The sequence below is a fragment of the Labrus bergylta genome, chromosome 11, assembly GCF_963930695.1.
Source record: "Labrus bergylta chromosome 11, fLabBer1.1, whole genome shotgun sequence".
Classification (NCBI taxonomy): domain Eukaryota; kingdom Metazoa; phylum Chordata; class Actinopteri; order Labriformes; family Labridae; genus Labrus; species Labrus bergylta.
Window position 1 is genome coordinate 26,771,987 of NC_089205.1, and position 24,813 is coordinate 26,796,799.

General features: G+C 38.6%; 2 protein-coding genes across 2 annotated transcripts; one reads left to right on the forward strand and one right to left on the reverse strand.

The window, feature by feature from the left end:
- Positions 1 to 491: 491 nt before the first annotated feature.
- On the reverse strand, positions 492 to 23,855 carry LOC109991254 (calpain-5). Its single transcript, XM_020643516.3, has 13 exons — positions 23,650 to 23,855; positions 18,018 to 18,177; positions 13,506 to 13,637; positions 6,419 to 6,627; positions 4,426 to 4,618; positions 4,114 to 4,307; positions 3,632 to 3,709; positions 3,163 to 3,358; positions 2,941 to 3,063; positions 2,547 to 2,743; positions 1,888 to 2,009; positions 1,083 to 1,219; positions 492 to 984 (listed from the first exon to the last, which is right to left on the reverse strand). Exons 2-13 carry the CDS (start codon positions 18,171 to 18,173, stop codon positions 808 to 810), a joined length of 1,914 nt encoding a protein of 637 aa, XP_020499172.2. The 5' UTR covers positions 18,174 to 18,177; positions 23,650 to 23,855; the 3' UTR covers positions 492 to 807.
- On the forward strand, positions 7,673 to 10,110 carry LOC109991255 (olfactory marker protein-like). Its single transcript, XM_020643517.3, has 2 exons — positions 7,673 to 7,921; positions 9,254 to 10,110. Exons 1-2 carry the CDS (start codon positions 7,754 to 7,756, stop codon positions 9,683 to 9,685), a joined length of 600 nt encoding a protein of 199 aa, XP_020499173.1. The 5' UTR covers positions 7,673 to 7,753; the 3' UTR covers positions 9,686 to 10,110.
- Positions 23,856 to 24,813: the final 958 nt, after the last annotated feature.

Consider the following 24,813-nt stretch of genomic DNA (forward strand, 5'->3'; position numbering starts at 1 on the left):
TTACCTGCAGCATGTCTTAGATAGGGTTAGCATTGGCGTTATGACTCATTTAATGCATCACTCTAATAGTGATGACATTCAATGACTCGGTAGTGATTAATCTGGGATTAATGAAGTCGCCTGAATCTTAAATTGAAATTAAAGATGATTTCTCATGGCAGGCTGTGTATGAAGAAGGTGTTACGCTTCAAGGAAAGGGAAGTTTATTTATGGAGCACCTTTCAAAACAAGGCAATAAAAAGTGCTTTAAAGACGACATGAGAATCATTAAGACAATATACAAATATAACACGATATTATTAATAAAATGTAAGATGCTTTGGCAACACTTTTCTTTTTCGACTTCTATGCCATAAATACCTTTTCAAGGGAGTAAAATACAACAAAAAGAAGGAAATGAAAAGAAGGAAATATAAAAAGGCAGTATAAAAGGACATAGAAAGATAAGACTTGAGATTCGACCAGAGGAAAAAAGGACTCCCATACTTAAAAAGTGTAAACAATGTTTATATCCTCGATGGGAATGATTTGCAGTATCTCTCTCAGACATGAAGGATTTCAGATACTCCCTAAAAAGGACTGTAAATCGATATGTAGACACACATTTCATAGCATCGAGCTTATTAGTTTTGCTGTGTTTATATTTTTATCAGATCCTATGATCTCTTTGTGGCATGCCTCTATTTAACAGACGTAGTCTTTGAGAATATTTACTCAAACTAATCTTTAGTGGTAAACTCTTGATTTGGTAAACTTCAATACAATAGTGGGAGTGAACCCCTGACAGCACGGTTTTACTGCTCTGTCTCAGATGGTGGTGAGCAGTGAGCTGGTCACTATGGCAACAGTGATGGTTCCGGGCAGGTCGCTGTCACTGCGATCGCCCCTTCCCTTCAGGTGGAGCGTCTGCTGGAAACTACCTTGCTCAGCCGGCATGGTCACCTGACCGAGGAAGGAGTCAATCAGCAGGTTGTGGTTGTAGAGCTGAAAAAAAAAAATTCACAATTTGAATAGAAGAGAAGAATTGACATCTGTATACTAGTTTATAATGAGCCACCACACACACACACACACACACACACCTTGATGCTGATTGGCTGCTTGACCTTCTTCCTGTAGAAGAGCCCCTTGGTGTCAAAGGCGGGGCTCCGTGTGTCCTTATTGACCGGAGAGCGCACCTTCTGTCCTTCACAACTAATTATCACGTAGGGGTCCGACGCTAAAGAAACACATAAACACATAAACACACAACAACTGAGAAAACATGATCCTGTTTGGGACGTCCAACTTTAATGTCAATTTATAAGTGCAAGTTTCAAGCAAACCTGATATTCATTCTGACTCAGCTGTTGCATTGTTTTATGAAAAACCCATTTTTGTATATCAGAGTCTACATGCTTAGACGACAACTTAACAAGGTCATATTGCAAAAAGTGTAACTACTCATGAGAGCAGATGTGGCTCTTATAACTCAAAAGAAAATAGTATTTCTTTAAGAAATGTTATCCATGTATAGGTTAAAAAAAACTGGTGAGATGGAAAGAAAAAAGGTTCAGAGATGAGAGATTTTTTTAAGCCTTACTAGTTTTTAACAACTGCAAAAACATGAATATGAGCCTTGTAGCTGTCATACAAGCCGGGTGTGGCATATCGACATGAAAGATGTGCAGCACCAGCTACTGACATTACAAAGCTGCTGCTGCACCCTACTGGCAAAAACTGGTATTGCACTGGAGCTGCTTCAGCTGAAAGCAGGTCAGAGTTTGTAGTTCAAGTGAAGAAAAGTGATCAAATTAGAAATAAAAAATGAAAAAATAATCATGCAAATCCACAAAAATTCAGAGAAATATAATATAACAGACAAAACAAAGAAGACCTCAAATATACCTCCATCAGAGTCTTGTCCTGCGAGTCCAGCAGCCCTCAGTACGTGGACCTGAGTGACCAGAGAGGGATAACCACACAAACCGCTCCAGCATGTCTTTGGAGGCTTGTCTAGAGTTAGCTCTCTGAAGCACAGGGGGACAGAATGAGACAGGGAAAGGGATGTCTTGTTTTCACGTTATTCTGACTGTACATGAGCTGTAGTATCAACCCTATTCTGTCCTATAAAATCTCTACATCAAGAGTGAGGTAACAGTCGAGCTTTACCTCAAACCTGCTGCAGATCTGGATCACAAAAATATCTGAAGGCTAAAAAGAAGCTACTCAGTGGACAAAAAACTGAAATTGAAATAACATGCATGACACTCCTCTCTTAAAACCGCCCTGAATTCTGGGTTTAAGACTAATTCACAATGCTTAACCTTAACACAGGGAGAAGTAAGAGGCAGTCTAGATGCTTCCTGAGTCACTGAGATTTGTGCACAGCCTCTAATGCATACTGGGTTATCAGAGCTTTATGTAGAATTTAAATTGAAACTTGTCTGATCTTAAATGGCACTTCCCATTTTCAACTTGAATATTTCAGTATATCCAATGACTCTGATGAACATAAACTCCGGAAACAGACACAACTGCGCTAAAACTTCCCAGGGTTTTCTTACTTGCAGTTGGACGGCACGTCGGTGAAGATGCGGAGCAGGAATTCTCCCTCCAGACCGGGGTCAAAGGTTGTGGGTATGATGACGTATCTCCCCTCTTTCAGCTCGAGCCGAACAGACACAGACCTCGAGTTGATGTAGGTGCTCCCACCAACCTTCTCCTGGGTAGCATGCATACGGTAAGTCCTGTTTAACTCCACCTGAAACCAAAAGAGACAGCAGCTGTGTTTCACTGTCCTCAGGGCATTACATCTCCCTCTGCGACCTCCAAGCTCTGACTTCTACAAATACTTATAAAACAGCCTTCTACATAAAGATTGTAAGATTCTGTTTACATGTGGACCTGAAGGATTCTGTGAGAACATCAATGACTGTCTTTGAAACACACTGAACTGACCCTGTGTATGTCAAAGCCAATAGCCAGGTTTTCTCCTCGTCCTTCTCTCAGAGACGCCCTGCGGTCCTTCTGCTGCAGACAGATCAATATCTCATCCTCGGGCTTCTTCACGTCAAACACGTACTACAAAACAGGGAAACAAATATATAATGATGGAGTTTGTTCCTTCTTTCAGAAGAACACCAAATCCCATTATTCCTGATAACTGAGAGAAAACAACACCTGTGGGTTCTGGAGGAAAGATTGCTTGTTGTTGGTGCAGCCACCAGTTCGGTTGAGGAGCGTGTCGCCGTTGCGTATCCAGGAGCCTCGTATCACAGTCTCCTCCCAGGTCTTATGGAAACTCAGGTAGGATGTGTTGATGAGACGACACAGGATGAGGTCTGTGAAGTTGGCGATAAAGTCATCAAATGTCATCCTGGATGGAGGGAGAGAGAGGAAGAGGAGAATAAGTACGGTAAGATCAGAAGTATTTATGATGAAAGAGGAGGAATGAGGACTTCCACAAAGAGAGAGACGTTTAAATCTGGAGGATGTGATTAGAAGATTAAGCTGATTAATGAAAAAAAATAAGCCTTGAGGGGGGACGCCTACATAAACTGATGATACAACTTCAGGTGCAAAGTCACCAAGCTCCACACGCAGGCACCGAGTGTCTGCCAACAGGGGGCAGTGTTGTTTAAAAACTCACCAGAATTCTCCATCGTCCTGCACAGTGACCCCGATCTTCTCTCTCTCACTGCTACTGACCTTCTTCCACTCCTCAGAGCTGCAAACAAGAAACGGCGAGTAATAATGTTTGAGTAACAAATAAAGAAAGGCAGATGTCAAACAGAATGCCGTCAAAAGTAACCGAGGTAACACCACATTTACAAATTATTTAAAAAAATAGATATTATATTTCCACATCACTACTGTCAGAATCAGTTCTTGTACTCGACTACATTTGTGTTGTTGCTATGGTTACGAGTAACTTCAGAGATTGTAATTTGACTCATTTGACTTAAAGGACAGGACAAATCTGAGGATTTATGTGATGTCAAACCTCATTCAAATTTCAAAATCATTTTATAGTCTGTTCCCAAAAATGATCCCCGAGGACAAGAACAACTCTCCCTTTTTACGCTTTTCTTTCCTGTTTAAATCTCCAGCCCGTCCGCCACACTTCCTCACCTGTCGCTCCAGGGCCCGTTCCACTCTCTCTGTCCCCAGGGGTTTCTCATGCGGATCATGGTGAGTTTGTCCGATCTGAAGTAAGCCAGCAGGCCGTGGCCCAGCCTCACCCTGCGGACATCCGTCACTGCGTACGCATGACCCTTCACCAGCCCGCAGGCCAGCCTCGCCTCCATGTCTGCTGCGGTTGTCGCCTGTAATGACGCAGCGAGTGGAAACCCACTTTCAGTCAGGCAGACTTCAAATCCTAAATCCATTAATTTATTGATTAAGCCAGCGTGTTGTTGCTGTTGTTTTTGTGTCCTTCCTCACCCGGATGGAGCAGCTGATGAGGCCCTCTCTGTTGTGGACTTTCAGGACTCGCTCAAACAGCTCGTCTCGTTTCTCTTTATCATCTTTGAATCCTGTCTCCACCAGGTCCAGGGGCTCTGATACACCCCCGGTGAAATCCACAAGAGCGTCCGCAGTGTTGCCCCCATCGAGCGCCTCGTAGCATCCGCACATCCTAGAACCACACAAAATATTGATTTCTGCTTACATTCAAAAGATCTTAAATAATACATATCACTTCCTTCATATGTAAGAAAGTTCTTCTGCAGATAAAAGTAATGACATGAGCACATTTGAGAAATAGTCTGTTCATTAATAGGTCATAACATAAATCTATATTTGTTGGGGTAAACTCCATCTATGACTTGTATTTTGCATATAAAAATGTGTAAGTAATGACTTTGAATTAACTTTGAACCATTATAAAATGAATGTCTAATAAAGGCAATGTAATGATGTATGTTCTTGTTGGTTTGCCTCGTGGGACTTTTAGTCTTTATGCAAAGTGTGTATCACCCCAAAGTAGCATGACATCACCGCCTGTTTGAATCCCATAAAGAGGTGGGAGGAGTGAGGAACCAGTATGGATTAGAAAAACAGCTGCTGTTTGCTGCGATGACCCTGAAATGTTTACACACCTCCGGGGTGTTAACTGTCTGCTGTTTGAACTACATTTAGCAATCATCCACTCAGACTAACACAGATTCAAAACCTATACAATAAGACAAAAGATTCTTAGATACACCAGTTTATAGAGAGACCATTTTCTATTTAACAAAGCAATTAGCTCAATATGTTTAAACATTTAAATAAGGTCAAAATATTTAGACTTTCAGTCCCTAATATGTTCCATGTGATCATATATTTGATCCTACATGTTGGGCTGCTGTGGCTCAGATGTGAAGTGGGTCCTCTTATCATATGTTGGGCGGTTCAGTCCCTGGCTGCTTGAGTATGTGGGGTCCTCAGGAGAGATACTAAACCTAAACTTGCTCCTGAAGGTACCGCATTTTGTGTGAGATTGTGTAGAGTGTCACACCTGTCACTGTGAAATAACCCTGGAACAAAACTGTCACTGTGAATGTACATATTTAATTTAACTTAAATTGTCACAATTTTTAATATAAATACTGTAAAAACGACGTCATGCTTACTTCAGCATTGTTTGCACTACTCACTGCACTATTATCTCATTTAGTCTTGTAAATATTAGTCTTTGCTTATTTGTTTATTTTTGTGTTTACTGTTGATATTTAATATTATACCTTTGTACAAAGAGAGCACAGTTTACCGAAGTATAATTCTTTGTTTGTTTAAGCATACCTGGCCAATAAAGCTGATTCTGATCCTGATTCTAAATGTGGCATGAAGTGAAAAGCTATTTGAGTAAGACTAGAAGGTTCTGCCTGGAGCCAGTTTACTCTAAACATTTTGTTTGAATCTGCATTTCATATCCCTTCTCCATCTCTCTCTTATAGAGTGCTGGCTTCATGTCCTTGGCAATTGCAAAAAAAAGGCTCATTGGTTTAAAAGCAAAATTTAAAATAAGATAAACAAAAGAAAAAAAAAAAGACAAAAGTAACAGTGTCCGAAAAGGAGGAGGAAGAAGTAAAACTTATATATCCCTACCCCTATGTTACATTGCTTCTGTTAGTTTATAAATTATTTACATCAAATATACAAACTTATCCCCAGTTCATTTGCCCCATAAAATAAATAACAATCCCAGTGTATTTACAATCCTAATATCCACCCAGTGTTACAAAATAGAAAGAAATACCCCTAAAATAACTTTCCCTCTTCCATATACCCGTCTAAAATGTATTTTTTGTATAGTTTTTTTAATTTTATAATATTTGTGGTCTGTTTCAGCTCTTCACCCAACCCGTTCCACAATCCACCCCGTACCCCGACTAAATGACAAGATCACACACACAAGAACACACACCTATGTAGGAACGTATTATGTGCTTACTTGGCGTATGCCTTCTCAACAAGTGCGCTCCAGAACTCGTTGCTGTCATTTGAGTGGCAGTACACGAGCTCTCCATTCGCTGTGGGCAGCCGGTCATCAATCACCACATCCACCCACTCACCGAACCGCCAAAACCGGAAGTGGAAAATCCCGGCATAGGACTCAGGTTTGTCTTCGTCCCACTCCTGGTCCTTCCAGTCAGGAATAACCTGGGGGGGGGGGGGGGGGGGGGGGCACAGAATACATGAGGCTGGTCATCATCTTGTCATTTAGTTGAATCCAGAATAAAGAGTAAAAACAAAGAAGGCAGACTTTGAGTTATCTGTGGAAAAGGCAAATTAAAGCGATCCCTTTGTGATTTTTACTTCCTGGAAAAAAAATTTTTTTTTTAAAAAGGGAACACACACCTGTTTGTAGTTTCAAGTTGAAAAACATCACCTTGTGATATCAACTTGTTTTCCCTTAATTAACCTTCCTCGTCTATAATTAACACGAGACATTGAGGATTTCAAAAGTTTTTAACAAGGGAATGCCATCCACCCATATCCTGAGATAAGATCCCAGCAGACAACACCTTAACACCGTCATCCACACCCACACACACGCACACGCACACGCACACACACACACACACACACACACACACGCACAATCCTCACAGAAGTACATGATATAAATAAATAACTGATCCATTGAGCCAAAACCAGTTGAGCTCCCAGAAGCCCTCAGGAACCTCCCAGAGTTCCCTCTCGTACGTCATCAGTGCCTCCTGTTGCCTAGCACCCTCACACATCACCCACCTCCTTAACACCTTAAAAGAAAAAGCTTAGAGTATTTTCATTTCATATTCAGACATTTCAAACCTGAATTCAGAGATGAGATGTGACAAGTTTTTGTTTTTTATGTTTCCGACTGGATAATATCAAGAATATACAGTTCAAAGTACGGGTAATGTTTACATCTCGTCCTTCCTGAATTGCATATTCTAAACACTTTGGTGCAGATTCAACACGTGTCAGGCTTTACAGGATGGAAAAGAGTGCAGCAGAAGATAAACAACTGCTCTGACTGATGTTGTTTTCACATTGATTTCATCTACCAATGCTTTCCACCACCCTCTCTTACTTTTGGTGTGCAATCAATGCACCCTGACAGATCTACCCTGTGGGCAGGATGGGGGATGGGGAGGTTGGGGACAAAGTGAAAAACTGCTTCACTGTGATGGAAATAGTTGGAAAGGGGAGGAGAGACAGGATGTGAACCTATGAGGAAAGATAGAGAGAGAGAGAGAGAGAGAGAGAGAGAGAGAGAGAGAGAGAGAGAGAGAGAGGGTATATGAGAAACTCTATCAGAGCTCCATCCATCACAGCATCCATCCACACACAGGCAGGCCTGCCCTCTCCTTCACCCAGGATTATCTCCTCAAAGTCAGACATGGACAATGCCAAGTCTCCCGCCAACGCAATTGTGCTGGAATTTACAGAAGACCCCGCGCTGACCGAGGTGAGGCTCTCACTTTGAAATGATAACACCTCAGCTACGAGATAGAACCTAAAATTTCTGCTATTGCAAAATTTTTTTCTTGAGAAATAACATTTTGATATCAAATATTATACCCTTTTTTCTGAAATCAGAAGTCAAAAAACTTGAAAAAAAAGGTGCAATGGAGCGCTTTAATACACATTAAAATTAGCAAGGATCAATGTTGCAATTTTTGATTTCTCATGATGAGAGACAAACTGAAGGAAACTTTTATTCAATGTTATAAAGCAGCATTTTAAAACCTGTTCCTTCTAAAAAAGAAAAATTTAATTTAACGGCAACTTTTCAGCAACCTCAGAAGTCTGCAGAACCTTCCCATATATACACTTTTAATCGCCTTGTAATGGACCGCCTTGTAAAGTTTTGAATGGTGTGCCGGGTGCTTTTAATGTCCCTGGTGCAATGATCAATATCTCTACTCATCAGAGGAGTTATAACACGGGGTAAAAGCCTGGCACTCTGCCTAAAAACGCTTTTCTTTCCATCTGATGTAACCGGCTGTCTGGCACATTTCATGTCTCCCTTTAAAAATGGACAATTATGAGTTTGTGTGACACCAAAAGGTTTTAGCCTAATGGTTATTACGCACGCCCCATGTACAGAGGCAATATTCTCAGCACAGCGGCCGTGGGTTCAAATCCCACCTCGGCCCTTTGCTGCATGAAAAATTCAAGTCCTTGAACTGAACATAATTTGAAAACTGTTGGCAGAGGGGCTCTCTTCTCCTCTGTCGCCCCCCGGTGGTGGAATGAACTTCCAAACTCCATGTGATCTACAGAGTCCCTCTGCACCTTTAAGAAAAAGCTAAAGACCCAGCTCTTTCATGAATACCTACTAACTTAATGATGATGGTCTCCATATTATTGATGATGATGATGGTAATGACGATTGTTTTTGTTTGATAATGACGACTTATAAGATGGTTTCTATACTGATTAGAGCTCTCAAGAACTGCCCTCAATGTTGTGCTTTGCCTCTGGTCACTTCCTGTCAGCACCTGTGTGTCCAATCAGACTCAAAGCTGATCGTTTGCTCTTACTCACATTGTTCCCTTTTTTCTAGATCCTTGCTTGTGTTGTTCTTACTCTCTGATGTACGTCGCTTTGGATAAAAGAGTCTGCTAAGTGAATTGTAGAATTGTAGAATTGTAGGGGCTTCAAGTTGAGTCTCTTTTGTCTTGTCTTGTATCTTCTTCTTTAAAATGTTTTTTTGGCTTCATCTTCTGTCATCTGATCTTCTTTAATCCTTCTCTTTTTCCATCTCATTGATTGTGTCGTTTTATCTCCTCTGTAGATGATGCGTCTCCGCGTGTCGTCTTTGCAGAAAACGGGTCAGAAGCGTCAGGACGGAGAGCGTCTTCTTCTCCCTCATGAGTTCGTGTATCGGCTGGATTTCAACAATCAGGAGCTGAACTTCTCACGCTGGTACTTCTCCTTAACCGGCCACGGTCGTGTCACCATCACAGGCATTTGCCAACTCTGGACCCCCGACCTCACCAACCTGATGACCCGCCAGCTACTGGAGCCCATCGGAACGTTCTGGCGGAACGCTAACGACCCCGAGGATTCCCCGCTCAAATGGCTGGAGGCGGATATGCTGGAGTTCGGCGAAAGGATTGCTGAGCTGGCAAAGGTCAGGAAGGTTATGTACTTCCTGTTGGCTTTCAAGGATGGGGCGGAGGCAGCCAATCTTAGCTGCTCCCTGGAGTTCACACCAGAGAAATGACTTTTTTACTTCTTGTCAGTAGAATCCATGTAGAGTGCAATATTTTGTTCAATCTTTGACCTTTAAAAGCCTCAAACTAGAGCTGAGTGAGTCAAAAAAAAAAACAAATTCACTCAGATATCAGTCATAGTCACAAATCTGCAAACTTTATACAAATTTCATGATTGTTGGCTTTAAAAGTTTAGCACAAATAGTATGTTTTTCATTTCCCCTTTATGAGCTCAGTCAAAGTTTTTGAAGCACTTATGGCACTAGAGCTTTGAAGAAAGTATTTCTCACAAAACAGGGCACACTTTTAAAGTTAAAACCACACAATCCTGAGATAGAACAAATATGAACACGCTTCATTTAGTCTTCCTTTAAAAGTAAAAAAAAAGTAAAAGTAAAGTTTTGGTTCCTGGTGCTCCTCAGAAGATCAAAATATTGTTAATAATGTTAAGGATTGTATAAAAAGGTTTCCACTGACAAGAGTTTTCTTCACATGATATAAAACAAATGAGTAAGTTTTTTATAACTCATCATAAATTAAAATGTTGAATAAGAGCATCACCTTTTGAATACAAAAACTTTGAACTACAATCCAAATATTCCTCTTGTAAATAAATCATCCCTTCACCGCTCAGCTGGATATTGTGATGAAACGTGTGTTTAAAGAGTGACTTGTTCTTAGAGTTGTTGTTACCGTCGATGTTTTGTTTAGGAATTCTTTTAATCCCTCTTCAAGTATCAGATAGATGCAGAACAAGTGGCTGTGAGTGGAATATCAAATATTCACGTTGCATGACTGTCGGCCTGACACAAAACAGAGATCAGTGGAGTGACATCTATTAAATATCGACTGAAAGCTGTCTGTGTGTTCTCATTGGTTCTCATTTTAATCGGTGGATAAAGGCAGAGGAAAGGGGGGGGCAGTGGGGGGGACTATGGGCAGAGGTCTTTAAATATTACCCTATCAACCTCACAATTATTCTCTCATTTAAATAATGTATACAAGAACGAAGCATCTTAGGTTTCTTTTGTGGTTAATGTGATTGATTTAAATTCATCTTTGTATCTTTTTCTTCCTTTGTGTCTCTGAGCTGAACTACTTTTCTAATTCAATGAACATTTGATTTTCTCAGGTCTTTCTTACATAGATCTTCATCCCAAAAGGACAGCCTGATGATACAAAAAACTAAAAATCTTATTGAAAACCTGAAAAAAGTTTGACTTTGTGACATTACAGAAGACAAAAAACGATATTGATATTCTTAACCCCCAATGTTCAACAAATATAAGATCTAAATATTCCTTTATTTACTTCTCTGAACGATGAAACGTACAGTAACTCATAGTAAACATTTTGACCTCTGCTCTATGCTGTGATTAGTTTGGAGATTAGCAAAGGTGCTTTGAAATAGTTTCATGGATCAACTTCCCTACAGAAAATAATTTAAGATGTATTTACAAGTGGAAAACTTGTGAATCAGCTGTTTGTAATATTCTGTGACCTGACAGAGAGAATCTCATTTTCCAGTAGCAGAGACGTTTTTGCTTCTCCACTGAGGAGAGTCAGAAAGACAGAGCTGCATCACCACGGCAACAAACAGGTTTTTACATCGATTTACAATTAATACAACATAAAAAACATATACTATAATTCATGAATGAAAGCCTCAGATAAGCTACTAAGTGGTCGCTTTGGTTTTGTCAAAATCTTTATCTGCATGATGAATGTTGATTCAAAAGGATAAATGATGGAGCTCTGGTTATGCTCGGTTGGTTTAGCATGCGCCCAGTTTACAAAGGTTACAGTCCTCTGTGCAACCTCGGCCCTTTGATGGATTTGAGAGATTTCTACTCTCGCCTCTCCACATTTCCTATATCTCTTAAGTTGACCAATAAAGACTAAAGCCCCAAAAAATAACATTTAAAAGATGAGTAAATAAATATTAACAGCTGAATTATGACCCTTGTGTAATAAATGGCAACACAATTAAAACAATTAATGCAAATTGCAAAATCAGCACAAGATAGAAAACAGACACATCAGGTCTGTATCAGTGCTGAATACAAATCATTAAGAATAATGATTACTAACAATGAAAATGTGAGGACTACATCTTAAAGAAGCAACTTTATAAACTCAAAATGAAGTGTGCATTTTAAGATGGAGTTTAAATCTGATCTGAATGAGAGTAAGTCATGTTTAAAGAGACGGTCCTAAAGGATTGTGACTACAAGTCGTCTCAGGTTGGTCCAAAATAATGAGGTCATAACTGTCTTCAAATGAAGTGTCTGGTTTTCCTTCATCACACCAGAGGCTTAAGTGTTTAAGGACCAGTGTTTGTTTGTTTTTGGACCATCGACGGGTCTCACGACAACTGAATGCTCCACTGAGGCAACAACACCTAAAACGAGATGAAGTTTCCCTTCAGCAGATGGAAAACTGAGCGCTGCAGACGTCCTCAGAGAGCACAGCGGAGAAGTGAGTAAACCGACAAGCGGAAAGAAGCAGCGAGGAAGCACACGATGAACACCCACAGCCAGGACTCTTACAACGCTGTCATGTTTTTTTTAAATGTCTGAAGGAGCTTTAAGTCTCACAGGTTTCATCTGACAAACACAGAAAAAAAAAATGTTCTGCAGACGTGCTTCAGGGTAAGGAAGTGAATCCACTGCACTTCTGTTCACACACTTTGTGAGGAAAACAAGCCAAATAAAAGATGTATGCTCTCCAGCTACTTATGGACTTTATCTTGTAAAAGAGGTACCAATCAGAAGTTTGATGTCAGGCTATTAAAACAGATAAAACTCTCAAAGACAAGTCTTCAACTTTATAACATGATTGATAGAAAAAAAGTGAAACACTTATAAAAATCTGATTAATAGAAGGCTGAATATTTATCATCAACTGTCTGAAATGTACAGAGGTAGCTGTCTCCTCTCTGAAAAACTGGGCTGTTAATGAAGCTAACTGATGCCACCTAATGGATGAAATTATTTTTTATAGCACAGTCATCCAACTCAAGTCCTGAGACATTTTTCTATGAATTTATAAAATTTAAAATAATAATATTACATTGGACTTATGCATGACTTGGACTTAAACTCATTCAGAATTAAATTAAGATATTTAAAAAGTTGACTTTGAAGTTTTCTTGTCATGAAGTCACTATATTAACATGATAATATTATTTGTTTAGGATGTAAAGTCCTACTCTGAGCTGCGTCAGAACACAAAATGTTAAATGTTTGGTACTTTAATTATTATAAATGTTTTCTGTTGTGAATAGTGTCCATGTTTTATAAAAGGTAACAACGCACCATATTTAGTGTCTGTGACCTCGTACAGCAGCAGTCTATAAAACATCAATAACACGAGGACCTGATGGCCTGACACTGAAACTAATCAGCTGACAGGTTTCTTTCTTATTGTTTCAAGTCGCTTTTCAGATGTTGCTGGTAGTGTAAGAGTAATCTAAAATAAACACACACCCAGTCGCACAAATCTGACAAATACACACCTATACACACAACCTCTTCAGCCCGATCAAAGCACACACTCTAGACTAGAGGCTGTGCCTTTGACCTTTTCTATTGAAGTCTTTAACTGATGTTGTGCTCTTTATTGTTTCACTAGATTCTGGATTGTTGAGTTTTTGTTTTGTTATTGTGAGGTCTGTTTTTGATGTTGTCTGATGTTTTGTTCGTTTTTCAGGTCTTCTAACAGATTCCTTTGGGAATATTAATATTGTCTTTTTTTAAGTCAAGAGAACAAAACCATCCAAACAATAAAAGAGGTTTAAATTACAGATTTGTCTGCGTGTCTTTGTCTTACCTTCCGCCATAGAGCTTCTCTGGAGGCCAGGCTGGAGCAAGCGGCGACAAACCAGCAGTTTCCCAGCTGGCCTTGGTGCAGGTCGTGTGCACTGATGCCATCTACAAATAAATGGGGGTTGCTGCATAACTCCTGCAAGGAAGAAGAACATTTTAATTTGTAGTTAATCAGCATTTACTTTTTCTTACAATCTCAAATACAATATATTAATTTTTTCTCCAATTATTTAAAAAAGAGGATTAGAGCGAAAATCCTTTGAAACTTTTGATAATCATCACATTCATGGAATAGTTTAAAACACAGATAACCAATTCTTTCATTCAAAAGGTTTCAAACCCGGGTAAACATCTCAGCTGTATATGAAAACATCAGGGGGGAAAATCAATCAAATTATTGACCCATAAAAGAAGGACGAGCTTTGATTTTCTCCCATTTTCAAAGTTAATTTATGAGCTGAGTTTTACAATTCTTCTGCCTCTTATAAACAGTTCTTTTCTAATGCATACAATATCTGTGTTGTTTTTTTCCCTGGCATATCTGCTGCTGCATAGAAGCTGTTCGATGATCAGCAAGCAGAAGAGGTGATCAATACTCGCCAGCTGCCAGGCGTGGATGATTGTGAAGTAGGGCGTGAGCGACAGAACTCACTCAGCCATCCTTAAGTAAATACAAATCTGATGTTGAGTTAAAAAAATCTCTTTTGAATGTTCAAAACAAACCACACAGAGGTCGACTGACAGGACGGCAGCCAAATGATAGGACCGCGATAAACCAGAGACACACCCCAGAACACCACTAACTGTGTAAAGACCGACCTATAAAAGGCTTATTGTACCCCACACTTATTAACATGTTACATCTCAAAAAGGACATATGACACGCTAATCAGCTTCACTTTCATTATTTCACAAATTGTCAGAAGATGTTTTCAGAAGTCACTGCAAAGAAAGGTTGTTTCTTCAGTACAGTGACAAACGGACTGATGTATGTTATTGTTAACCAGCCAGAAAGGATCCTAAATGCCCCTCGCCGTGCGGCCATTTAACTAAATTAGAGGTCACTATTTAAAGTTCACATACTGTAGCCACTTAAACATACAGTACTATGAATGTAGTCTTCTTTTCAACTACAAAAAGACACACACACACACACACACACACACACACACACACACACACACACACACACACACACACACACACACACACACACACACACACACACACACACACACACACACACACACACACACACACACACACACACACACACACACACACACACACACACAGTTATTGAATCTGTAGAATATAATCTACAGCGTGTGTTTCACATGTCTGGTGTAAAATGGTGTCACTGAAAAAAAGAAAAACAAAAGTGTCTCTTTACTCTCTCTGTTAAAAATGTGAATATGATTTATTAAAGAAACAACTCATCATGTTTGTATTCATTTACTTTCATCCTCTCAGTGTAACCTCTTGTATGTATAGAACTCGTATGAATACACCAGGTTTAAAGAGAAAACATTAGTTTGACCTGCTGCTTACATACATTTGTACATGATTTTTGCAGAACATTACAATATGTTTCACTTTGACTTTCTGTCCTTTGATTTCACATCATTTCTTGGACTTTTAGAAACTTAAATTTGAAAACAAGTCGCTTTTTAGGTTTCACTTTGAGACTGATTGATTAGTTTAGGGGGAAACAATCAGAAGTTTCCTCTTTCTACACTCCCTGGACGGATCAATAACATCGATCAATGTGAAAGCTTTCAGTTTCCTGTTTAATTATTCAGCATCTGGGACCATCGCTGATTGACAACAAGAACACGTTATGGTTTAGATTTACGCTGTGTGTGCTTTTACACTGTATATATACTGAGGGAAGACAAACGTCTGCATGTCATGTTTGAACCAGACTTTCAGTAAAAATGACTTTGAATGGGAAAAAAAAGAACTGTAATTCTCAAATTAAAAAGTCTTGTCCTCATGTTAAACTAAAGCCCAACCATCCCATATCTCCTTTTAACACAGACAGAAACAAAAATTTTCAGAATCACTTCGCTTTTAGTTCAGATAAGAGGTTTAATAGATGACATTTTCTGTTTAAAATCTATAAACTGGCCTGAACTGAGAATTGTTCTGCTCAGGTAGAAACATGTGAATATAAATCAAAACCATTATCTTGTGTGGCTTAATTGCGCCCACTGTGCAACCAGCCTGTTACAGTCGCTCCTGTAGCTTACTACTTATCATATAGCTACCGTATTTTCCGCACTATAAGGCGCACTTAAAAGCCTTTAATTTTCTCAAAAAACGACAGTGCGCCTTATAATCCGGAGCGCCTTATATATGGATCAATTGGTTAATTGGTTGATCGATACTGGTTGTACACGGCGCTCAGCGACACTGACTCGGATAATGACGAGAGGGAGCCGGGCATGTTGGATGCCGTACTCGCCCAACTGTTCAATTCGGACACTGAAGAAGAAGAATTCGAGGGATTCGTGGACGGGGAATGAACTGAAAAAGTGAGCTTTACGTGTTATACGTAACTGAACAATGTTGAGTTATGCACTAACGTTTGAATTAGCGGTATCAGACTGTGTTTCTTTTACGTGTTTACAACTGAACAAGGCTGGGAGATATTGTGAATATGCACATTAACGTTTGAACAACGTTGAGTTATTGTGAATGCACTACGTATAAAACTACGTTTTATACATATTTATATTTATATATTCACAATATCTCCCAGCCTTGTTCAGTTGTAAACACGTTCTATTCTATGCGCCTTATAATCCGGCGCACCCTATATATGAAAACAGTTCTAAAATAGGCCATTCATTAAAGGTGCGCTTTATAATCCAGTGCGCCTTATAGTGCGGAAAATACGGTAATTACTGTACTTATTCGGATACCCTGAACTTCTGAACTTACTTAGTTTCTACTTAAATTTCTATTTTATTCTATATTCTATATTTCCTACTTTATATTGTGTTTGAGAGCTTCTGTCACGACCACATTTCCCCCCGGGATTAATAAAGTATTTCAGATTCTGATGAATCATGGCGTTCATACAGCGTGAACATCTGCAGATAGAAGCTGAAAAGCTTTTAGACAATAACTCCATTATGAGCATCATATTTCCCATCATCCATCTCAAATCATCAAACTGCTGCAGTGGAAACTGCTGCAATGAACAACACCATTCACAAAAAAACTGTTCAGCAACATGCAGTGGTTTTCAAAATGTTCTTCCAGTTTCATCAAATACCTCTGTGACATCCAACAAGGTAAATGTTTATTCTAGACTGAGGCTATTTGTTAAGATGTTTCAGTTAATCATTAATCTATCGTCACACTGTGATGTCTACTCGCTGAAAAATGACCAAAAGAATAAATAAAGTGAAAGAAAAACCTACAGTGGTGTTGTAATTATCACGATAAGACTTTAAAACACAAATGTTTTATGTTTCATGCTGTGGTGAGGGAGGCACTGTGACTTTAGTGTTTGTTTATCTTTTCAGGAAGTTGCAGTTTTGTTTGCATGTTAACTACGAGCCTCTAAATATTTGTTTGGTGTTTGAATGTTGTGTCAAATGTTTCTATCTTTTTTTTAAATATTTTTGGGCTATTTTAGTCTTTATTTGATAGGACGGATGAAGAGAGACATGAAATGTTGGGAGGAGAGAGTGGGAGATGACATGCAGAGCAAAGGGCCGAAGTCGGACTTGAACCCACGGCCACTGCAACGAGCACTATAGCCTCTGTACATGGGGCGCTTGACATAACCGCTAGGCTATTAGCGCTCCAAATGTTTGTATCTTTTTATCTTGTCTTTAATTGTTATGTTGCAAATGGAGCTGCTGTGATGCAAGACAAATATCAGACTTTGTTAAAAGTTCTATCAATCAGTCAAAACTAAGTCGATTTACTATCACTCAGTAACCACTGGAAACACCTAAACATGTTTGGCTGCTGACATATTTGTTCAAAGAGCAGACAAAAACATAATCAAATACAGACAGACAGAAACATCTTCATGTGCGACAGAACTGGATTTTCAGTCGGGTTCATTCCATAAATTCCTCTTCGTCAGTGTTACCTCTCCCCCTCTCTGTATTTGCATACTCTCCTTTGTACTTGTCTCACGACCACAATCCCACTTTTCTTTCTAACGACCTTTTTTTCATCCATACTGAATATCCACAGTGAATCAACTCAATGTGGTGCAGCAATAGCCGAACATTTCTGATCTGAAAATCCTGACTTTTTTTTAAGACTCATCAATTTGTAATCTTAGTCTCACTTTGTTGTTGTTTATCTAATGTGAGTTGACTCTTTATTTTTGATTGAAGCCAACAGCTAAGGAAATAACTTTAATACACTTGTGTGAAGAGGACCATGTGGAGGATTTACAAAATGAACAATGGAGACACTTTAGGAAATTCCCTGAAATAGTTTAGAGTCTCGCAAACTTATTGAAGAAAACTTGCTTTTCTCTCACCTTCGGTCTTTTCCAGGTGACACTCCCGATGCGGTTGCTCTGGTAAAACAGCGACTGGTCAGTTGTTGGGAACAGAGGGTCTTCAAACAGGACTCCTTTCTGCTGGCACTGTTTCCTCAGTGCAGAGAAAGACTGGCCAACATAGGAAACCACCATCCCCCTGCACACACAGACATACACACAGTAAGACTTGATCTTCTTTATTTCACTTCTCAGGATTTTTTTATATATTTGTATAACACAAAGGATGACACTGTGTTTCCTTTTCCTCCATGTCCTCCTGAAGCTGTTTATATTGTAGTTAGTTAAGGCTTAGAAAGAATGATATCCTTCCTCAACTCACACACACACACACGCACACGATAGTCAAATACACACTTGATAAGCTATCCCACCCGTCTTTTTAACAGGATGACAAGCACAAACTCGGACAATCATGTTTGACTAAAGCTTACCAGCAAAGCAAATACATGACGCAAGTTGAATGCCTCCGTTTGCGTGTGTGTGTGTGTGTGTGTGTGCAGACCCATTAGGTGCCTGATCTGGTGACTTAAAAGAAGCTTCCTCTCTTTTAAATAACATCAAATGAGAGAGGAAGTCTGATTAGTAGCACAGTTTAGCTGAGCGGCTACAGCAAAGTGTTCGGCCCGTGATCAACTGTAACCCTCAGCTCTCTGTCGCTCGTCATTCCCCACTTTCCTACTCTATCCACCGACATATCCTCTGAATAAAGGCAAAAAAACTGTTACCTTTTTATATCTTTTGGATCATGCACACCTGATGCATCAAAGAGGCTGTGTGAGTGATATTCTCTGAAATTATCTAAGCTGAATTTTGTTTCTTTTTTTAAATATAAGTACAGATTTGTCCAAAAATATGGTTTGCTAAATCTCTGTTACATTAATTGTTTATTTGAGCTGAAAGGGATTGAGGCTGTGGAGAGTGTAGGGTCTTTGTCTGTTGTCATAGAAGGAGATTTTCTCCACCTGTGAGTAAAGAGATGGATTTCTACCGCAGGTGAATTTGCTGCTTTGAATGGCTGCAGTGAGAACTTCTGCGACTGCTCTGAGTAATGTCAAAAAGCCGGGGCAGCTGCTGAGGAGATGTTAGAGGTCAACTGTCCAAGGAAACAGCACGGGGGCAGGGAGGTTTTTCAATCATCTGTCATGTGTGACAGTTTGTCAAGCTTGGTGAGATGTTGAACACTGCATTTTGTGTCAGGGAATGCTAAATACAAGAAAATGACAAGGTGAGCAAAGAGTCAAGACATACCACTTTGTCCACAGCGGTTGCTAAAATCGTATTCACTGTTCTTCCTCTGGCTGTTGCGGGGAAACAGGCTGGTTAGAAGAAACTGAGCTGACCAGATAACCAGCATGCCTGGGACATGACTCATGGTCAGATGGTAGAAGGGGGGGGGGGAGTGCTTCTTTCTTATATGTTAATCAAAACGAGATCAACTTGTGTTGTCCATATATTCTCAACATGTGCAGCAGAAACTGGATCTTTTGATTTTAAATTAACAGCAGGCCTCGTTCACAGCGGATGTTACAGAACAAAACATGGAGATGTTACTAAAAACATGAACAATAGCTCTGTTATAGTCAAGGGGGACATTTAGGTCTAAGCACAACAGTGAACAATTAACAATCACTCTGGTTATATTCTGAATGTATTGTTGTTAAGGTAAGAGCAAAATAACCGTTGAGAAGTCTCTGACTCAAAGTTCTCCCGATCCTGAGTAATAAAATAAATCTAATAATTTTGGTGAGAAACACTGAGAGGTGACATCCTGTAGCTTTACATTCTCTGCTGGCAACACTCTGCTCATAGTAATTAACACCAAGGGTATAATGGTTTGGGATTTGTCATTCATGTATTTACATTTTTTTGACTATTTGTTTTCAATTTCAGTTCAGTTTTCATACATTTTTAATGCTGTTAGTTTAGTTTCTAAAGTTTAGTTTGAGGGTCCCCCTTCGATCCTCAGCTCCTGCAGGCAAATGTCGATGCGTCCTTAGGGAAGACACTTGACCCCAGGTTGCTCCCGCTGCTTTGGCGGTGGCATATGAATAAGTATGAATGGGATTAGTTATTGCTGATGGGACACTTTACACAGCAGCCTCGGCCTTCAGTGTGTGAATGGATGTGAATGAGTAGGTGTGACCTTTATAGGATACAAGCTCAAGTCCATTCATCAGTTCTAATTTGTGAAAATGCTGAGTTTGAGTTAAGATTTTGTCTCTGTATATTTAACCCTTACCCTATAAATTATTGTATAAACAACAGAACAAATGTTCTCATTTCTGCTGTCAGAGAGCTCATCTGAGATTGAAACTGACTTAACTGAGACAGATTGTAAAGATAGGCTGTGTGTCACTCGCTATGATTCTGTCAAAGACAAAAACTAAATATATTTACGCTATTATTTTATATTAGTTAGTTTTGTAAACACACAACACCGTTTCAGTTAGTTCTCTGTTTTTGGTAAAGCCTCGGTTTTTATTTTAGTTTCATTATAAAGAAAATGAATTTTGCATTTTAGTTTTTGTTCTTTTGTAACTCTTCTTTAATGATAATAAACTTGATTGATACCACAATTTCAGGTAGTTTCACAACTTCCCTGTGTGCATGAAAAGACATTTTTAAAACAGGATGAAAGTCTGACAGACTCAAAACCTCCACAGACATGAACGTTAACGAGAGTCAACAGCTTGTGTGCTCGACAACATGGAAAATAGCTTCAAGCACATTTGTCAAATGTAGTCGGGGTAAAGAGTTTAAGTTTTGACAGTCTTTGAGGTTCAGGTTTGTCAGGTCCGATGGAAGACAGAAACAAAACTATTGAAAAGATGTAGAAATAAGAAAATGAGATATGGGCTATAAAGCACCGCCAGCTGACAACTGAAAACTCACAGAAGGTTTCTCCAATCAACAAAACATGTTTGACACAACAAGTTCTTCAACAACTGTGACATCCGGCTGCACAAAGTGGAACAAAAAAACATATCTCTGCACTTTTATTAACAACCAGCTGCACAATGTCGACATGTTCAAACCCATTTGTGAAATAAAAAATAAATAGTATTAAATAAAATGCTCCTTAAATAAAACAAAATAAAAAAAGGGCGCCTTTCCTGCATGACAAAAAACAAACAGAGAGAGGCGGAGCAGGATGAAGACGGACTGACAGTCAGAGGAGAAACAGACCATCTGGCAGCTGTGCTGAAGAAACACATAACATTATACATTTATTTATTATTATTATTATTATTATTTATATTTACTTTTTATTTTTATTAATATTATAGTTTTTGTTTGTTTTATCCTTTAACCACTTGTTTCTATTTCTTTTTCTGCTCTTACCTTCTTATTGCTGTTATCTTTTTATTTGTTTTTATCTCTTTTAGTTTCTTACATCTTTTTAAATCTTTGCTCCTCTTGGTCTCAGCTCGTGTTGTTGGGTTCTTATGATGGTTCTTGTGATGGTTCTTATGATGGTTCTTATGATTGTTCTTATGATGGTTCTTGTGATGGTTCTTATGATGGTTCTTATGATGGTTCTTATGATTGTTCTTATGATGGTTCTTGTGATGGTTCTTATGATGGTTCTTATGATGGTTCTTATGATGGTTCTTGTGATGGTTCTTGTGATGGTTCTTGTGATGGTTCTTATGATGGTTCTTATGATGGTTCTTGTGATGGTTCTTGTGATGGTTCTTGTGATGGTTCTTGTGATGGTTCTTATGATGGTTCTTGTGATGGTTCTTATGATGGTTCTTGTGATGGTCGGGTTCTATATGTCTGTTGGGTATCGTGCACTTTGGGTTCTTTTCTGTTGAATTGTATTTAATTATTTTTAGTATTTTGTATTTGTTTGTTCTTGTTGTTGTTTATGTTCTTCTGTGTTTGGTTTAGTTTGTTTTTGTTTTTGCTGTTTGTCAAAGCACTTTGTAAACCTGTGTTTTTAAAAGGTGCTATATAAATAAAGTTATTATTATTATTATTATTATTATATTAATTTATCGCAACATAAACTATGTTGATATAAACAATTTTGTCTTGCCCTGTTTAAAAAATATATCCATACATCTTAAAAGCTCATTATGTCGCCCAGCTGTAGCGTGACACACACTGTTGAACACTGAGCAGGAAGTCTGATGGTGTCGGGCTCTTTCGCTATGAGTCAGCAGCTTCCACAGAGTGACTGACACCCACAAACCAAGACGGATGCCAAAGCATTTTCAGCACCATTAACCTCTAGATGTATGCATTTTTTATTATATCTGTCGCCAGTAAAGCACTAACAAAACCATCCACAATAAGATTGAGTTGAATCTTTCACATAACTGGTTTAGCACCTTTTAAATCCCTAAATTACTCACCACTACTTATGTTGTACTGATTGAAGAAAAAATGCAAAAAAATAAACTTTATTACGTTTATGAGCCAAACACACACAAGCTGTTTATACAGTATGAGCACAATGCTTACAAGACAGGAAGCAATTTAAGTCACCTGTTCAAATCGGTCTGCTGTCAACACTTGCATTTAAGTCCTATTTCTCATTTTCTGCAGCTTTTTACCAGAGTAAGTGGTTTGTTTTTTAAAGTGTGCTCTGTTTATTATTGTCCCACACAGCTCACTTTACACTGACCTTATATGTGATCACATGAAAACATCTGACAAGTTGAATCTTCATAGACCACAAGTTTTATCTTCAGACACAGATGTTTGATTATGGCGCAAGCCCAGAAGTAATACCAGCCAAACATGGGTGTGGTCTCACATGGGCACCACCAGTAGACATGCCACAGCAGGCGACAAGTGAGCAACAGCCCATGCAGTGTGCAGATGTTGAAATATTACATTTGAGCCTTTAGGATGATGTGTGACATGTTCAGCACACACACACATATTTATGCAACTTTAAAACATATTAGCAGCTGTGAATGCAGCTTTTCTAAACGGACCGCTTCGCTGAATTAACTTCAAGACAGAATAAGCAGAAGAGTGTGAAGCTAAACACATTACGTCAACATGGACAGGAAGTGGTAAAGTCCTCCTTCCAAATAAAATGCACGATGCAGCCCATTGATTAAAAATGTAAGCTACATATTCATCTTACCCCCAACATCCGTGTCTTATCTTATCTTAGAGTTAAGTTGTCAGTTTTGTTTTTCATTCATGACATTTTACTTTGTAATTTGTGGTCGCCTATTATTGCTATATCTCATAGATAAACAACAATCATAAAGTTTGCTAATATTATTTTGAAAGTGTTCCTCTAGGCATAAGCTGGTTAAAAAGATGGTAACTTTTTTTTTTTTTTTTAACCAAGATTTTTCATCTTTCAAGTCAAGGAAATGGATACAATGACTAAATGATGTCCTGTATAACCGTAGATCTTCTCATTTAATCTAATTTTAATCAACTTTCTGTCAAACATTATAAAAGTTTCAAACAGATCCTTCCACTTGCATCTCGTCAAAGTTGTGTTTTAAAGTGTTTGAGCTTCAGTTTGAACTCCACACCCGTTTATCGCAGCTCGAAGTGACATTTCCTGGGAATCTTAGTGATGTTAGATCATCACAGTGCACAGAAAGCGTAATTAACACTAATTAGTCTTTACCTGCAGATGTGTTTGGTTATGTGTCAGCTCCCTGGGTGGAACACGCGGCTGCTCTTCCTCTCGTATCTTCCTGGGAGGATGGTGTGTGTGTGTGTGTGTTTTATTCCCTCTCTCGTTGTCAGGTCGCTGATGTGAGAAGCTTTCCAGTTTGAGTTTAGTTTACAACATCGAAAGGAAAACCACACACGCACACACGCACACACACACGCACACACAGGAGGAGCTCCAGTCCAGCCCCTCGGAACCCCCCCCCCCCCTCCCTCATCTGAAGAGCGAAACTCTGATGCCTTCAATGCGGCACGGAAATATTGGAATCTTCGATGTAAGCGAAACTCGACCATTAAATAAACAATTCGATAGGCTATAATTTATTCACAAGGAAATACACCGATTTATATTTTTTTTTTTGTTACAAGTATGTTTATTCAATATATCATTCAGTGACATTATAGTGGAATGACCAGGAATGTCATCACAAAATATGTTTTAAAAATCGTCTAATCATCTTGTTGACTTTTTATCGGTTATTTAATTTATTTCATTATATGGCTTTGATTAATTACGATGGAGGATTAGGATTATTTACGAGATTAAAGTCGTAAATTTACGAGTTTATTCGTTTAAATTATTATTATTTTTTTAATTATTATATTTATTATTATCATTATTATTATTAACGTGGCCCTAATCCTACGTCGTAATTAATAGACCCGTCTGTTGTTTCTTTCTTATTGTTTTTTATATACATTTATTTTTTGTGATTGTAATGTAATTATATCTGTATATCTGTATTATTGTATTATAGTATGTCCATATTATGTACATATTCTTTATATTATCTGTAAACTAGTATAGCATGCTCACTGCACCTTAATCTGTATATTATAATCCTAAGAATACACTTATTTTGTAGCATTTATTTATATTTATAGCATCCCATTAATCCAGCCATCCAGATTTACCTAATAATTCACTTTTTTTGTCTACATCTGTAAATTTTGTAATTACTGTACATAGCACAGACTCTTGCACTTTCTGCTTATTTGCACTTCTGGTGAGATGCCAAACCTCATTTCGTAACTCTATACTTGTATATGTGTAATGACAATAAAGTTGAATCTCATCTCATCTCAATTATCTGTTATTCAAAAAAGGTGTTATATA

Coding starts and splice junctions, on each gene's coding strand:
- LOC109991255 (XM_020643517.3), top strand. CDS start 7,754: ATGAGAAACTCTATCAGAGCTCCATCCATCACAGCATCCATCCACACA. Junction 7,922..9,253: donor AAGACCCCGCGCTGACCGAG/GTGAGGCTCTCA, acceptor TCTCCTCTGTAG/ATGATGCGTCTCCGCGTGTC.
- LOC109991254 (XM_020643516.3), bottom strand. CDS start 18,173: ATGGTGGTTTCCTATGTTGGCCAGTCTTTCTCTGCACTGAGGAAACAG. Junction 3,359..3,631: donor CAGGACGATGGAGAATTCTG/GTGAGTTTTTAA, acceptor CCCTCCATCCAG/GATGACATTTGATGACTTTA. Junction 3,064..3,162: donor CTTTCCTCCAGAACCCACAG/GTGTTGTTTTCT, acceptor CCTGTTTTGTAG/TACGTGTTTGACGTGAAGAA.